Below are 16,556 nucleotides of genomic sequence, written 5' to 3' on the forward strand. Positions count from 1 at the left end.
AATTTTTTAGTGGTGATGTTTTACCTTTACCTTTAACCTATTTTTAACATGATTTTAGTGGCGCTGATTTACCTTTATCTTATGTTAAATCATGTTAATTAAGGCCAACACCTCAAAGGGAGTTGAACTAATTAATTGAATTAGAACCATCATTAATTGAATTTTCGAATTTTCAACATGGGGTTGGGGGTGTGATGAAAGTGGCATTTTATTAAGAATAAGTTTTACTCCATAATGGAAACCAAAATTTTTACGACATTGGATAGCATTTTCGACATAAACAATGATAAGAAATACGATGATTACAAATGGAGCTCGCTGTGCAAGAGGACAGACATATATCAACATTGAAATACCACATACTGTAAACATAATTCACATAAACAATACTTGAGAGTTAGCAAGATCATTTGGCATACTCTAAGACTTAAGAGTTTGCAAGATCCTTCCATATTCACATTTGAAGCAATTCGCTTTCCCTGCTTATTTCAACTTGCCCCTCAATTTCACGCCAAGAACTCTCTCCATCTTCGCCAGGATTTGCTGGTTTGGAATTGCTTTCCCGGCCTCGTACTCTTGAACCACCTGTGGCCTTTCGTTGATCGCTTGAGCTACCTGCGCCTGTGTCAACTTCTTTTCGATCCTGGCTTTCTGCATGGCCTGCCTCACGTCCGTTGACACCTTCTCTAATGTACCAGGCTCTGTTTCTCCGTCAAGCTTCCGCGTATTCACAGGTACGTCCACCTTCTTGTTCGAAGCCGCATCGTGCTTCTTGATCACCTGCACCGCGGCACCCGCTCTCAAGGCAGCGTTCACAGCTTTAGGATCCCGTCGCTCTGCCGGCTTTATGGGTTTGGCACGAATAACGACGGGCTCCCAGTCCTGGGAGACGGGACCTGCTGACCTGGTGGGCATTCCTTCGCTGAAGTCGTAGATCGGAACCGCCAAAGGAAAAATTCTGACAGAAGAATCGAACTGCGCTCACAGAAGATCCCTAGACGCACAAAAGCCAGCAGGACAATGAGAGGCTGCCAAGTCCTGGAGGGTTCTTGTGAAAAGAAAACACAGAAAAGCAGCTCACCGTCGAAAACCTCAAGACGAATCGCGAACCAAGAGGACAACAAAGAAGATCACTTCATCAACGAAAGCATTGAAGAAGAAAATGGATGGAAATTCTGCAGAAGGCGAGGAGATTTGAAGCATACCAAGGCGTTCAGAAGCGATCGAAATCGAAATGGAGAAGGAAGAAATGAAGAGAATAAGTTGCTTTCCTTGCTTATATAGGAAGGCTAGAGATCCAGAAGCTTCTCATGTTTTCTAGCTCTTTTTTTCTTTCAGGCCTGCCCCTCGGCTAGGTAGGCCTTAGCGATGGGGTTTTGTGTAAGAAGCTAAAAGCCTATTTTGAGTAACTTTTAAATCTTCCACGTCTTGGCATTCGACTTGAAAATGCCTTTTTCTCTTGTTGCTATTTTGGTCCCATCATTTTCTCCCCAACCTCACTCATGATTCCTATTCAACTTGTTTTCCTTTCTAGGCAACGACTTTTTGTAGAAGCGAAATTCACTAATTTTTAGAATATTTCTACCTTTTTTGTGATTTGTTCACGCTCCTTTGTCTTCCCCTTTTCTCTCTTTTTTTTATTGCGGTCCCCCTTTTTCTTGGCCACTTAATTACTATTTCTTGTCCTCTTCACGGTAGGCCACTTCAACGTGGTTCAACTTGTTTCTTTTAACCTTGCCCTCCAAGCTTTGACCCAAGATTTTCCCTCTGACCCAACTTCAAGTTGCCTTGCCCTCCAAGGTTTTGCCTACAATATGGTCCTTTTGTGGGACCAAAAGGAAAGCAAGTGGAGCACAATTTAAGGACAATGATGGAAACTTTTCTTTAAAATAATAACTAGTAGGGGACACACGCATAAATAATTAGTTGGGGACCCACGCATTGCTATGGCTTGATAGAAGCATAGGTGGTTTTGGAAGAGTGCACATGGTTTTTGCCTTGTAATTATGGTACAAAATGAAGGTTCTTAGATTATAGTTTACATTGAAGAGGAAAGTATCACTATTGGCTTGTTAGCCTAGTGGTCAAGGCTCTCGTTTTGTGCATAGCTAAGTGATAGACATGTGTGTCCACCTTCTCCGCTCTAGTCCCTTAATCGCCAGATGGGAACCAAATGTTCATTTGCCTCTCCTTCCACTTCCCAAGCAACTTGCACTTTCTTCAGTTTTTTTAAACCTCATTTTTGAGAACTTTATGAAGGTGAAATGTAGAGAGAGAGGGTAGAGTTTTAGAGAGCATATGCTCTCTAGGTAAGGCAAGAGGGGAGGTGGTAAGTTCTAAGCCCCATTCCTCTTTCACAATCACATAGTAGTGAAGTATCAGCAGCCATGTTTCTACGTAAGTCCACCTACTCATCAGAGAAGCAACTTCCTGTCTCCTTGTTCTTTCCAAAGTCATGCACATGCAAATAATTCAATAGCAACATTTAGCATTACCTCCACTCATTTGTTATCTACGTTCTAGTATGGGGCTACTACGAGAAGCATCTTCTTGTCTCCTTGTTCTTTCCAAAGTCATGCACATGCAAATAATTCAATAGCCACATTTAGCATTACCTCCACTCATTTGTTATCTACATTCTAGTATGGGGCTACTACGAGAAGCATCTTCTTGTCTCCTTCTTTTTCCAAAGTCATGCACATGCAAATAATTCAATAGCCACATTTTAGCATTACCTCCACTCATTTGTTGTCTACATCTAGTATGGGGCTCCAGGATGTTACTTGTTGACATCGTCATTTTTAGTTTATTGAGCTCATGTGCTTGCCGAAAGTTTATTATGGCCAAAAGGTTGCCTGTACCATCAACTCCTATCATAGGGCTCTCGTACGAAAAGCATCCTCTCTTCTACCAATTATACCTTGCCTATTCAAGATCTTTTACCGCATTTTTCAAAAATATCGCATGGTTGAGATTTTGATCTGGTTGAAGAATAACTTGTTTGACCAACCCAATTACCCATCTTATTACTCTCTTATTACATGTGTGCTACCTCTAAAATGATCTCATTGCATGTGCTTTCACTCAAAAAATGAGATGGTACTCAGGTAGCCATTTAACAATCATTTTCTAAAGAGATTGCTTTCTTTGAAATGTTGAACTTCGGTGCCATCAATCCTCCTTGGAATTTGTTTAGATGATTTTTGCTTCTTTAATCTTAGATACAAAATAAGCATGCCACATCTCTCTTTCTCTCTCTCTCTCTCTCTCTCTCTCTCTCTCTAAATAGAGATATATTTTCTTTTAAATGTTAAACTTCTATGCCAAGAATCCTCCCTAGAATATCTGTTAGAAGATTGTCCCTCCTTTAATCTTAGATATGAAAGAAGCATGCCACATCCTCATGCATACACAGATGCACCATCTATGCACATGCCGTGCTTATGCACACGTGCTTACTTTAAAAATTCCCTATACACTCATTCTTTGATGATTATAGTTGCAAGATTTGATGTTGGTGATGTATAGTTCTTAAATGCAAGCAAGGGTTTTATTAATTATTATTTTCATCCTCCTTAGGTAAAGAGATAATTTGAGATTTTGTGGTTATATGTGTCTCTTTTATCTTGAGCATATATTTTTTGAATTATGAGTTATAATGATTAGATTTATAAATCTTTACTAAGGCATTTCGGATTAGAGAAGAAGAGAAGGGGCTCATAAAGATGCTAATACCTTTTGGAGGCAATTATTAACTTGTGGGAAGGATTAGAATATGCTAACAAAAACCACCAAGATATTTGTTCCACGAAAGTAGATTTTGACAAAGCTTATGACAAGGTGCAATGGGAAAAGTCAAGGGATCTGGTCCTTAAAATTTAGAAGGCAATGAGGATCCTCCTCTAGAATGCAAGAGTTAAAGTCTCTACCCATGGCCTCACCTTGGAACCATTCATTCAAGAAAACAAGGTTTCCACCCTCTATCTTGCTTTTCTATTTATCTAGAATTTGTAGGCTAATAAATTTTTTAGAATGTAGAGAAAGAGAGACCAATGACACCAAGTTAATCGGATAAACATGGAGTGTTTGGACTGTTGGAGGTGCAAATCTCTCATGGACAAAGGGGATAAGAAGAAGGAGAAAGGGTTGAATTATCCCACATACAAAGGTGTGTGGAAGATGAAGGGACATAAATAGTCCAAGTTGCCCCTCCTATCTTCAATTCCCCCAAGCTTGCCTTTTGTGGAGGTTGGAGGGCTGGCTAGGCAAGGGTGCCTTATGGCAGGGGTGGGGACCTGCCATACACACATGCCAGAGCCTCCGTAGTGGCCATGAAGGTTGTGCACTTCCGTGAGGTGCTAGCGGTCTTGGCGGGGGGCACGCTAGGCACATGCTCTTGGATTCTAACATGGTATCAGAGCCCGGGTCTGATCCCCGGCCACCTCTCTCCATGATCGATTGGAGGGGGGTGTTGGAGGTGCAAATCTCTCATGGACAAAGGGGATAAGAAGAAGGAGAAAGGGTTGAATTATCCCACATACAAAGGTGTGTGGAAGATGAAGGGACATAAATAGTCCAAGTTGCCCCTCCTATCTTCAATTCCCCCAAGCTTGCCTTTTGTGGAGGTTGGAGGGCTGGCTAGGCAAGGGTGCCTTATGGCAGGGGTGGGGACCTGCCATACACACATGCCAGAGCCTCCGTAGTGGCCATGAAGGTTGTGCACTTCCGTGAGGTGCTAGCGGTCTTGGCGGGGGGCACGCTAGGCACATGCTCTTGGATTCTAACATGGACATATTTTGCAAAGTCAATTTTGTGAAGCCTATGGGTCCCAAAATTATGCCAAGCCGAAGGAGGTTGAACATATGATATCTTAATATACACTAAAGCATGATGCAATATGATATTAATACCATATGGAACATATGATATATGATCCTCTAAAATGTCAACTTGCGTATATGGCGAGAGGATGCAAAAACTACTTCCAAAATTCTAATCCCAAATGAGAGAGATCTAGGGCAAGGTTGAGTGGAGAAGTGTTAAAGTCAATAATTTTGATGGCTAGGACTTCCATTTATCTGGAACCAAAGTATTGGATGGATTGAGCACCAAAAAGCTTCTTTTGAGATTAGATTAATATAAGCATGCACATAGTTTTAATTGATGTAATCACTGCCATGGGATCTGAAGAGTGTTTTGTGTTCTCTCACAATAAGGAAAAGGATACCATGAAAACATGATTATAAATATGAAAATTAAATGATTATTATACTAATCTAGAGATTTTTATGTAGTTAAGCCATGCAAGCCTTCTATTTATTGGTTGGAGAGAAATATAAGCCATCAAATGTAGTGGTTTTTTTACTTTTTGCCCAACAATTTGGTCCATATGTGATTCACAATTTTGAATAAACTCTTTGCATCCTATTAACCTATTTGAACAATCACTCTTGGATCAATTCTTGGTCAATTTTCAAAGGGTATATTTTTTATCATTTTTTATGGAGCCATTTTAACAGTTTGAGAAGCAATTTCCAAGGAATTCTACAAGATACCATAAGCACGTTCTCGAAATGTTTAGAGGCTCCACCATTTTTTAATGGAATTATTTTTATAGAAAACATAAGTACGTTTCAAGGCACCACCATTTTTGTGCTTCACCCCTATCCAAGTTCCAACTTTAAGCTCACTAAGGGTGGTTTGGGGTGGATCTAGATTACTGTAAAAAACCTATGTTTTGCAACAACTTACCTTCACCCATGGCTAATTTTAAGCCTACCATTGTTCAATGATGAATTGGTACAGGGAGCACTACTTGTCAACTATTGGAGCCATCGTATATGTGATGCTACTACCTAGTGATGTTGCACTTTTATTTAATGTTATACATTAATTGTCTAAAATAAAATGTTCACGATATTAAAAACGTAATTTCTCCTTGCTAAGTAAATGCTCACTTATTGTCTTCTCTTTGTGTTCATAGACTAAAGTATGAGAGAAGAGAGAATAGGAGTCTCTTATTGTCTTCTCTTTGTGTTCATAGAATAAAGTATGAGAGAAGAGAGAATAGGAGTCTCTAATGGAATATGCCTCATCTTAAACTATAGGAAAGGCAATCCCCACTCCTCTTCATGAATGCTTAGTCAATTGGAGAACATGGAATGGCTTGAAATATTGCCTCAGATCTTGTCGTTTAACTATGCTAGTATTGTCCTAGGGGGAATCACCATGTAGTTTAGGAATACATATTGTGAGACATATGGCTAGAATTTGTAAATGTGATCACTAGTGTTTTGTAGTAAATTAATAAATTTTTGAAGATGTACATAGACATATTCAAGAATGTGCATATATTACAATCAAGGATGTTGCATTTGCTAAGGCAGATTGTGGAGGTGATCACCTCATAGTACTTTTCATGATTTATTAAACCAAAGAATTGCTAAAGTTAGTTAGGTTGATATTGAATCTCCTTAAGCTTAATGATAGCCTTGATCTATTTGACTACATGCTAATACCTTGGTATTCAATCAAGTTTTTTACATCGCTAATATTTAGCCTAGTGTTTGGGCCCTTGAGCGATGTACCTTTACAAGCAAACCAAACCCAATAGACTTTGTACATATTATAGCCTGTTTTACTGAATTAATAATTTACCAAACCTCCATTCTAAAATTGTGCATGCGTGTGTGTGTGTGCATGTGTGTGTGTGTGTGTGTGTGTGTGTGTGTGTGTGTGTGTGTGTTGGGGGGGGGAGGGGGGTCCTACATGCGTGGGACTTAGATTATCCAGCTTTCTTGTCATATAATGAGGTCTTTTGACACTTGTAGAAAATTGTCCCTTTTCTTTGGCAAAGTTTTTTGTAATATAATGACATATGGTTTTCACCAACAACAAAAAATGTGTGTATGTGTGTGTGTGTGTGTGTGTGTGTGTGTGTGTGTGTGTGTGTGTGTGTGTGTGTGTGTGTGTGTGTGAGAGAGAGAGAGAGAGAGAGAGAGATTCAAACCCCTTAAAAACTCCACACACATAGACCTATTATAAAAGAAGACATTAATTGACTTTTAAAAGGGTACAAAATAATTTTCATGTTAGTTTAGCTATGATGAGTGAATCAAATGCCAATTTGCAATAAAAGCATAAAATCCTTTGTGTTGACAGATCTCCAAGGTTAGGGTTCACTTACGTGCTGCCATCCAAATAAACCATCTTGGTTTGGGTAAACATGTCATGCCTATGCTCCCTAGCTTGTTATTATTACTTTATCTAGGAACTAAACAAAACTCCAAATTATTAGTGAATTATTGTATTACCATCAAAACTAGAAAACTCACATTACATATGAGACAACATACCGATGCACAACTTTTTGCAATTACACATTGTGCATGTTTGAAAATGTCCATATCCCACCACACACAAATTATGTATAGACCTTATGAAAATTTGTCATTAGAAATGAGTACATACTCATTGAAAGGTCTTTGCAAAGTTTCTTGACTATAGCATACATACACATTTATAGTATATGCATGCCATCACAATTTCTTTGCAAAGTTCTTGACCATACCATACATACATGTATGACCCATCTTTGTATATTTTTGTTAATCATGGGTGTGAAATACCCCCCATGTTTTACACTTTCATTGGATATTTTTGTCAATTCTTTTAGGCCTTATTTACTATTCAGGGATGTAGATTACCCTCACATTACCCTTTGCTTTAATTAATATATTCATTCTTTAATGTGCCTTCACTTTTGGGTGTGGATTACCCCCCTTATGAATTTATTTATTTTTGTCATTCTTCAAAATCTATAAGGATGTCTTTGTTCCTAGAGGTAAAGCAATAACAAGCTAGGGAGCACAGGCATTACTTGTCTTCCAAAATTAAGCTACATTGTTCTAACATATGGTCTATGTGGATGGTGGTAGGTAGGTGGACCCTCACCTCGAAGCCTGAATTACATGATGGATTCGACACTTTTGTACCAATTTTATAAATATTGAATATACACCCATATAATGAAAAATTTTTCATCCACCCTTATTGACCTTCATGTGCCATGTTGTTAAAAGGTTTTATTTTCACACACACACACATCCCTTCGAACCCTTGTGTGGTTCAGGCTTGTCAACATACTGATGGGCCATGAAAGTAGGAAGTCATATTGGATCATGAAAGTTGGAAATCATAGAAAGAAAAACATGGAAAAGAGTGTGGTCATCCTTCCATTACTTTGATTTATACAATACATGGTACATTACTTCGATAATTGGTAACCTGTGGGCCTTACCTAGGGCACATAGTTATAACTTCAGATTATTCTACCACATGTTAGGTAATTTATATGGATTAAAACTGTGAATGTTCCCAAGAGATCCCTTGGATCGTCTCATCTGTGATGGATGACCTTACCTATAATACTTTGTACTTCAGTGTGTTAACATGATGGTGTCCTTGGATAGTGAAGGGAGTAATGGAAGACAGGCAGACTATACCCATCATGATGATAAGGGATGGTGATAATTCATTTATTCTCAATAGTATTGTATTTCAATTATCGGTGAGGATAAGGGATGAGGCTAACTAAAGGATGATGATAAGGGATGAGACTAACTATGGATCTTTATTCTTTTGGATTCATCCATGCTTTAGGCCTTCGAAAGACCACTTTAGACTTTTACAGTCCCTAATCTAAACACCTTCATGTATCCTTTTAGATGGACATAGATACTCAAGCTTCAACCATGGATTAGTTTAATTATCCCTTAGTAGTAAGGGAAGTATTAATGACCTTATGGTGCAAATAACCCGTAACCATAACCCATGTTAGAAAAAAGGGGGGCGACTAACACTTGTACATTTTACTAAGTTGATAGCATGAAAATAGAACACTGTACCCACCTTTTAAAAAAAATAGATGGGTGAAAGCATGCTATGGTGTATGTACTAGTACTAAGTAGTGTGTGATATGGAGAGATTTCTCAAATTGATGTGTAGTAATATATTTATTGATTACAGATTCTCATGCACAAGATATTCTCATGTACGCATTCTCATGCTCATACACACATTTTCATGCACTGAGTCTCCTCACAGGTGTTTCACTTTCGAACCTGCACTCTATCACTTCCACTTTCAAACTTCTCAACTTCTGATTTTCACCTTCCACTTTCAAACTTATGAACTTCTGGTTTCCACCTCGAATTTTCTGGCAGGACGTTGACGCGGGTCGCTCTCTCATGAGTACTCTCTCTCTCTCTCTCTCTCTCTCTCTCTCTCTCTCTCTCTCTCTATTCGTTCTTCTCTTTTCCCCCATTCTCTATTCGTTCTTTGCTTTTCCTCCATTCTCTAAATGTGTTCCCCCAATAATTCAATATTCAGAGCTGCATGCGATTATCTTTTGCCATTCGTTTTGTTGACATGCAAACTTTTTGCTTTTGTTGTTGCTCTCTCTCTCTCTCTCTCTCTCCCTCTCTTTGTTATTTTACTCTGTTTCATCTTAATGTGAGTCCTAGTACTAAAATGTTACTCTCTTTGTAGTAGCTGAAGACCGCCATGTCTCCAAGGAAGCCCAAAGGCATCACATCTCCCGCATCCAAGAAGCCCGATGTCCTTTTTCCAAGAAGAAACACTCCATCTAGGAAGTCTGCAACCAAAGAGAAGGCAAAGGCTACAGACAACAAAGCGGCTTCTATTCCGACTCCAACCAATGAGAAGCTAAAGACTAAGGACAGCAAACCAATAGCAATTCCGACTGAAGTTAGTCTTGGATGGAGATTTTTCTTGAGAGCAAAGCCAGACTCATATATGGAGTTGGACACTTGGATCCGAGAAATATGGGGAAACAATGACAAAGAGAGCCAATGTGGCTTTCATACAGGTCGACTGAAGAAATCATTACTGAATAATTTTATGAAGATTTACTATAGGATTTACAATTCGAAAACAGTCACAAACAATGAAGTTGGTATAGTGTTGGCGCGAGCATTCGTTGCATCTACTCATGGAGTAGATGTAGATTGGGATGACTTTGCCCAACATAGAGATGTGAATCTGTGCTCGGCTAGCTTGGATAGCACGTGTATCAAGCACGAAGTGATGTAGGCACGTCTATAGCAAAACGAGAGCTTGTAAGTTTATAGGATCAATGGAAGTTTAGCGTGGAGCAAGAAAGTGTACTGCATGAATGGAAGGGTATAGTATCAAAGGAGAATGCAAGATTGCATATGCAGATTTTGAGGCTGCTACTGCAACTGAGGGCGAAGCCCTCACAAAAGTTGAATCAATTGTACATACACTTAGTTGGGTGCATAGTAAAGTAGATAATTTAATACATGGCAGTAAGTTTGATGATGTTGTGGGTAGCTTGTTGGTCGAGGAGATTAGACAAAAGTCTATAGATGGAAACAAGAAGGATGTAGCCTTAAATGTGCAAAGGGGAAGATCACAGTTTAGGGGGAAGTCCCAAGAAAGAGTTAAGTCTCCTAGCAAATCCAGGGCATAGAACATTCAGTGGCAAGCAAGGCCACATGAAAAAGGATTGCTACAAGCTCAAAAGAGAGCAAAAGGAAAACAAAAGAATGTGCGAATCAGCATTGGAGAGCACTACAAAGCAAGCTCAAGTTTTTTGAGCAATGTGCTGCATCTGATTGAGAAGCTTCCAAGTTAGGGTCCTGGAGTTCTGAATCCAGCACCAACTCACCATCCCACAGGCTCTGCAGCAATGACTATGAACGTGAATATTGAATGGTGAAATTCTTAACTTTCATGTACAAATCGATGTTTTAGTTTTTAGAGTTGGGTCCTCTTACAAGTAGTGTGTACTTACCCTTTCAATAAATATGCAGGTGTGTTTTCTGTGGGCTTGGATTTTCTCAAAAAACTATTGATGTGCTTTTTGCACCATGCTTGCACTCAATAGAGTAATATAATATTGTACATGTTGAACATTTAAAGTCAGTTATTTAGTACTAAATAGTACTATTTATGTGATTTAGCAATATTTAGGATTTAGAACTATTTGGCATTTAGCAATGTTTAACATTTTGCACTGTCTAGACTTTAGTACTATTTAGCACTATTTAGCATTCAGTAGTATTCAGCACTATTTAGCATTCAATAGAACCATTTAGCTTTTAGTACTATTTAGCACTATCTAGCACTGCTAGTACTCTATGTTTTAGCACTATTTAGCATTTAACACTATTTTGCATTTAGTAGTATTTATCATTTAGTGCTATTCAACACTATTTAACATACTTCGGTGGTCAAATGGTAGAGTAGGGCTTGCAGGTCAGATTTAATCCTCATGGTGCATTGTTGAGGATATGAAAAATAAAGGTCGCTTGATAGCAAAAGGGAAAAAGGGTTGAATTGAGTACAGCAATATTTGCACATGGGACCGGTATAGTTGCAGATTTTGATATCTGGCATAAACGCATTGGTCATGTTAATGTACAGCGACTTAAATTAATGTAAGCCAAAAATATTATTGTAGGATTGCCTAAGTTCAAGGTTGCGAAAATGCATAAGGTATGTGAAGCCAATCGATTTGAAAAACAAGCAAGGAAACCATTTCCTAGACATGTTCAAGAGAGTCAGAGACCATTGGAATTAATCCACTCTTATGTGTGAACTACTAAAGCTGCATCTATTGGAGGCTGTCATTATTTTGTCACTTTCATTGATGACTACAGCAGAAAAGTTTGGTTGTATTTTATGAAAAAGAAAAGTGAAGTGTTTGGACATTTCAAAGCTTTTAAAGCTATGGTTGAAAAAGAAACAGGCATGCAAATAAAATGCCTAAGGTTAGATGGAAGGCGAGAGTATCTCTATAATGAGTTTGCAAGCTTCCTACAGGAGCATGGCATAAAGCAGCAATATTCATGCAGTCATACCCCATAACAAAATGGACTTGCAGAAAGAAAAAACAAGCATATTGAAGAGGTATCTCATGCCATGCTTAACGAAAAAGACTTGCCATATTATTATTGGGCTGAAGTAGTTACTGCAGCAATCTACATAATGAACATGACTCCCACATCAGCAATATATGGCATGACACCAGAGGAGAGATATACTAGTAGGAAACTAGATATTTCTCATTTGAAAGTTTTTGATTGCATTGCCTATGTTCATGTGCTAGATGAGTTGAGATCCAAGTTGGATCCAAAAGCTGAGAAGTGCATCTTTATTGGTTATGCTCTGCAGTAGAAAGGATATAGATGCTATAACCCTTCTACTCGTAAGTTTACAATGAGCAAAGATGTTTTTGATGAGATGAGCAACTGGTATAAGCTAGTAAATGTGATTGATGATGTCGATGCACAAAATGGTAATGCTGCACAGAATTCACAGCAGCAATCACAAAATATTAGTGGACCTGTAGTGTCCTCTAGCAGTGGTTCACATACTTCGCCATGGACACGCAGATTGAGATTAGGAGGATCTTCTCAAAGCAATGCAGATAGTGGTGGGCAAGTATCATGAAAAGAAAAAGAGAAAGTAGATCAGCCCATAGTTGATGTGAATGCAGGTCACTCTTATGTGGATGGTGAATCCAATGGCTCACAACAGAGCCTTGATGACGAGTTGGGTATTCCTTTTGTTGTTACACCTGAAGTAAGGAAGACAAGGGAGGTGTTGAGAGCACTTGGTAGTGAGCCTATTTTATGCATGTCTACCAGAGGTAGGTACACTGTGGATAGGCTGAAATATGATGGATTTACAGCCATTCACTATGCCTATATGGTCAAAATGATACATGAACCAAAACCCACTTCTTTTGAGCAAGCCATGGGAAAAGAAAAATGGGAGAAAGCCATGGATGAAAAAATGAATGCCTTGGAAGCAAATGCTACAGGGAAATTAGTGCCTTTGCCTAAAGACAAGAATGCAATTGGCTACAAGTGGGTTTATAAGGTGAAGCACAATGCAGATGGTTCTGTGAACAGATACAAGGCAAGATTAGTTGTCAAGGGGTATGCACAGACATATGGCATTGATTATGAAGAAACATTCAGTCCGATTGCAAGGATGGCAACTGTAAGAGCAGTCATTGCTATGGCTACATCAAAGGGATGGTCTTTACATTAGATGGATGTAAAGAATGCTTTCTTACATGGTGATTTGTAAGAAGAGATCTATATGGAGCAGCCACCAGGTTATGTTTATGCTGTTCATCCTGAGTTTGTTTGCAGGGTGAAGAAAGCCTTGTATGGCTTGAAGCAAGCACCTAGAGCATGGTCTGACAAGATAGGACAATATCTTCTCACTATTGACCTTCAAATTTTCAAGGCAAATTTCTCAATTTATGTGAGAAAAACAGAAAAAGGTATTATGATGGTTGTCATTTATGTTGATTTGATCATCACAGGTGATAGTAATGAAGATATCCTTCATGTGAAAATGCTATTGAAGCAGAAGTTTGAGATGAAGGATTTGGGAGAGCTGAGTTACTTCTTGGGCATTAAGGTGACTAAATCCACAAGTGGGATATGAATCTTGCGGAGGCAGTATGGATTGAACATGCTGTCCAAATATGGGATGACAAGCTGTAAGCCTATTTCAGTTTCTTTGAAGCAAAATGTGAAGCTGAGCGCAGATGCACGTGAGCTTCTGGAAGACCCTACTCTGTACAGATGCATAGTAGGAAGTTTAATTTATATGACTATTACCAGACCAGATTTGAGCTATGGTGTTGATTTGATAAGTCAGTTTATGCAGGCTCTAAGGAAACTGCATTTGGATGCAACTAGATGCATACTGAGGTATGTGAAGTCCACATTGCAGTATGGACTATTTTATGAGACGGGGGTTCAATTACGGTTGCATGGATTCACTGATGCTGATTGGGCTAGTAATATTTCTGATAGACGATCTACCAGTGGATGTGTTCTCTTTTGGGACTGCTGCAATCACTTGGAGTAGCAAGAAACAACCTGTAGTTACCTGGTTGAGCACAAAGGTTGAGTACAGGGATACAGCAATGGTTGCATGTGAGGTAGCTTGGTTGCATAAGCTACTTTATGATATGCATCAGTCTACAAATGGTCCAGTTGTCATTTATTGTGACAATATGGACAGTATACAATCGACAAATAACCCAATCTATCATGCTAAAACAAGGCACATTGAGGTGCATTATCACTATGTGCGAGAGAAGATTCTAGTAAGTTTTATTGATCTAGTTTATATCAGCACAGAGAATCAGGTAGCTTACATATTCACGAAGGCATTGGGTACAAAGAAGCTGCGCAAGTTTAGAGACCTACTTGGTGTGCAAGAATTGGGATTGAGCACGATGGAGAGTGTTGCAATATAGAGCTCCATACGTGATATGCCAAGGTGACCGTTGTGCATTTATGTCGCTGACTTGTTAGCTGTAGATGCAGTTGGTACATCGCCCATGAATAATAGTTGGATGACATTTATCTTTATGTACTCTAGTTAGTGGCTCAGTTACTTGGTGTACAAGAATTGGGACTAAGCTCAAGGGAGAGTGTTGAGATATCGAGCTCCATTCGTGATATGCTAGGTTAACCATTGTGCATTTGTCACCGACTTGTAAGCTATAGATGCGATTGGTACATCGCCCATAAATAATAGCTGGATGATAACTATCTTTACATACTCTAGTTAGTGGCTCAGTTAGTGTGCCACCTTAGTTAGCTGAGTTTGGTTTGAGACCCACATATAAGATTCACCTATTTTTTTGTACTAAGTTTTTTGGCTTTCACAACTAAGAAGAGAAAAACTGTTTTCAACCTCCCTTTGTGTATATTCCCCCATTGTGAATGTAAGGAAGCTGCAAGTAAGACTCCTTCTTTCTCTCCCACTCTCATCACAAGAAACCAGTTCCTCTTCTAATTCGAACGGACTGTTCTCTCATCCTATGTCCCTAGCTCTCCTCCTATCTCTCTACGTAATGAACTTTGCCTCTCTCTTTTGCAACTCACTTAATCAAGGTCCAAAAAGTTCGTTATGAATAGAGAGAGGCAAAGTGATGAATGGTCAATAAGGGAATACAAAACAAGAAAGCTTCCTCCTGCAGACCAACTAAGATAGAGGAATGTACATGATAATATAAAAGAGAAGGGTGTATCGCCGATACCAAAAACCCATGGCGATGATGACCAGGTGCCTGAACTCAATGCATCACAAAGAAGACATTTAAGAGATGCTAACAAGCTCTCCAGAATGAATAATGTGAAAGCTTCTCAATTGGGTATAGAACTAGGGTACAAAGGTCGCTATATCAAAGCCTATATAAACCACTACAAAATGCTTATTTTCCATGAAGGTACAAATGTCAAATTGTTCTTTATTTTTATTTCATGCGACTGATAGATCAAAAAATCAAGAGTCCCAGCCTCTCTCTTTCTCATCTCTTAGTGTCAAGGATCAATCTATATCCAATGCAACCCCAGAGGCTCTGTGTGCTTACTCTTCCTCTATATCTATGTTTCCCCTTTTCCCTTCCAAGGATTGAGGTTCAAACAAGCGATGAGTAATAAGCAAGGTAACTTTCTTTTTTTTGAAGAGAACATACTCTCTGTTTGTAAAAAGCCAATCGACACGCTTCCTTAATAGAGAACGTGTCAATAACTAATTTGCATCCAAGGGCATCCATTTAAATCTAATGGCCCATATTGATTCCATGGTACTAACTGATCAGCATCCTTAATATATTATAGATGGAGAGAGAGAGGGCCATTATTGATTCCATGGTACTAACTGATCCGCATCCTTAATATATTATAGATGGAGAGAGAGATAGAGACATGTTTTTATCAAAACCACTATTACCCCACAGGCCTGTGATAAGGCTACATGATTCTAACGCACAAGTTTTATCAAGTTAACCTGGGAAACTCTAATTGGCTTCAATGTTGTAACATAAATGGTCATTTTCAAAATCCCTGCTATTATGAACAAAAGAAGGGTGTCGTACTATCTATCAAAAGGATTTTCTTAAACATTTCACCTAATCCCACTGCCATATATATATATAGAGAGAGAGAGAGAGTGTTTAAACATTTCACCTCATCCCACGGCCATATATATATATATATAGAGAGAGAGAGAGAGAGGACCATGTCAAAAGTCATCATCTCTCAGTTATGCCGAAAGTCATCACCTTTAAGCACAAAATAGTGCAGTTTCAACCTGACGACAGTCACCCATAAAGTTAAAAACCATTAACTCAATAATCAATAGCACCTTCTTTGATATCCTTACCGATGTCATTAGTGCCCAACAATGGTAGTAGACCACATAACAAAATCGTGCTCTCAAACCTTCACACAATTGAGCATTCGTTTATACAAAGTTCTTTGTACTGAGTTTCTCCCACGGTGACAACTGTGACAAAAGCTAGAATTAGAACTAAAGAGCTGAGGGTTACTTGAAAAGTAGCACTACCCTTTAGTCTAAATGGCCAAGAGGGATCTAGTACGTCATTGGGAATGCTTAAAACATGGGAAGTTACGACATTGCAAAGAAAAATTGACACTATCAAACCAGCTAGATGAGCTTTACTTGACAAT

At 38.8% G+C, this 16,556-nt stretch overlaps 1 protein-coding gene across 1 annotated transcript; it reads right to left on the reverse strand.

Moving 5' to 3' along the window:
* Nucleotides 1-319: 319 nt before the first annotated feature.
* On the reverse strand, nt 320-1,019 carry MBF1C (multiprotein bridging factor 1C). The gene has a single exon (XM_087369816.1). The coding sequence runs from the start codon at nt 913-915 to the stop codon at nt 484-486; it is 432 nt and encodes a 143-aa protein (XP_087225942.1). The 5' UTR covers nt 916-1,019; the 3' UTR covers nt 320-483.
* Nucleotides 1,020-16,556: the final 15,537 nt, after the last annotated feature.

Source organism: Dipteris shenzhenensis, chromosome 31 (genome assembly GCF_047967505.1).
Source record: "Dipteris shenzhenensis isolate YYH24624 ecotype China chromosome 31, Dip_SZ_1.0, whole genome shotgun sequence".
NCBI classification, from domain to species: Eukaryota; Viridiplantae; Streptophyta; class Polypodiopsida; order Gleicheniales; family Dipteridaceae; genus Dipteris; species Dipteris shenzhenensis.

What these genes read in the sequence shown, in the direction of transcription:
- MBF1C (XM_087369816.1), bottom strand. Translation starts at nt 915, where the DNA reads ATGCCCACCAGGTCAGCAGGTCCCGTCTCCCAGGACTGGGAGCCCGTC.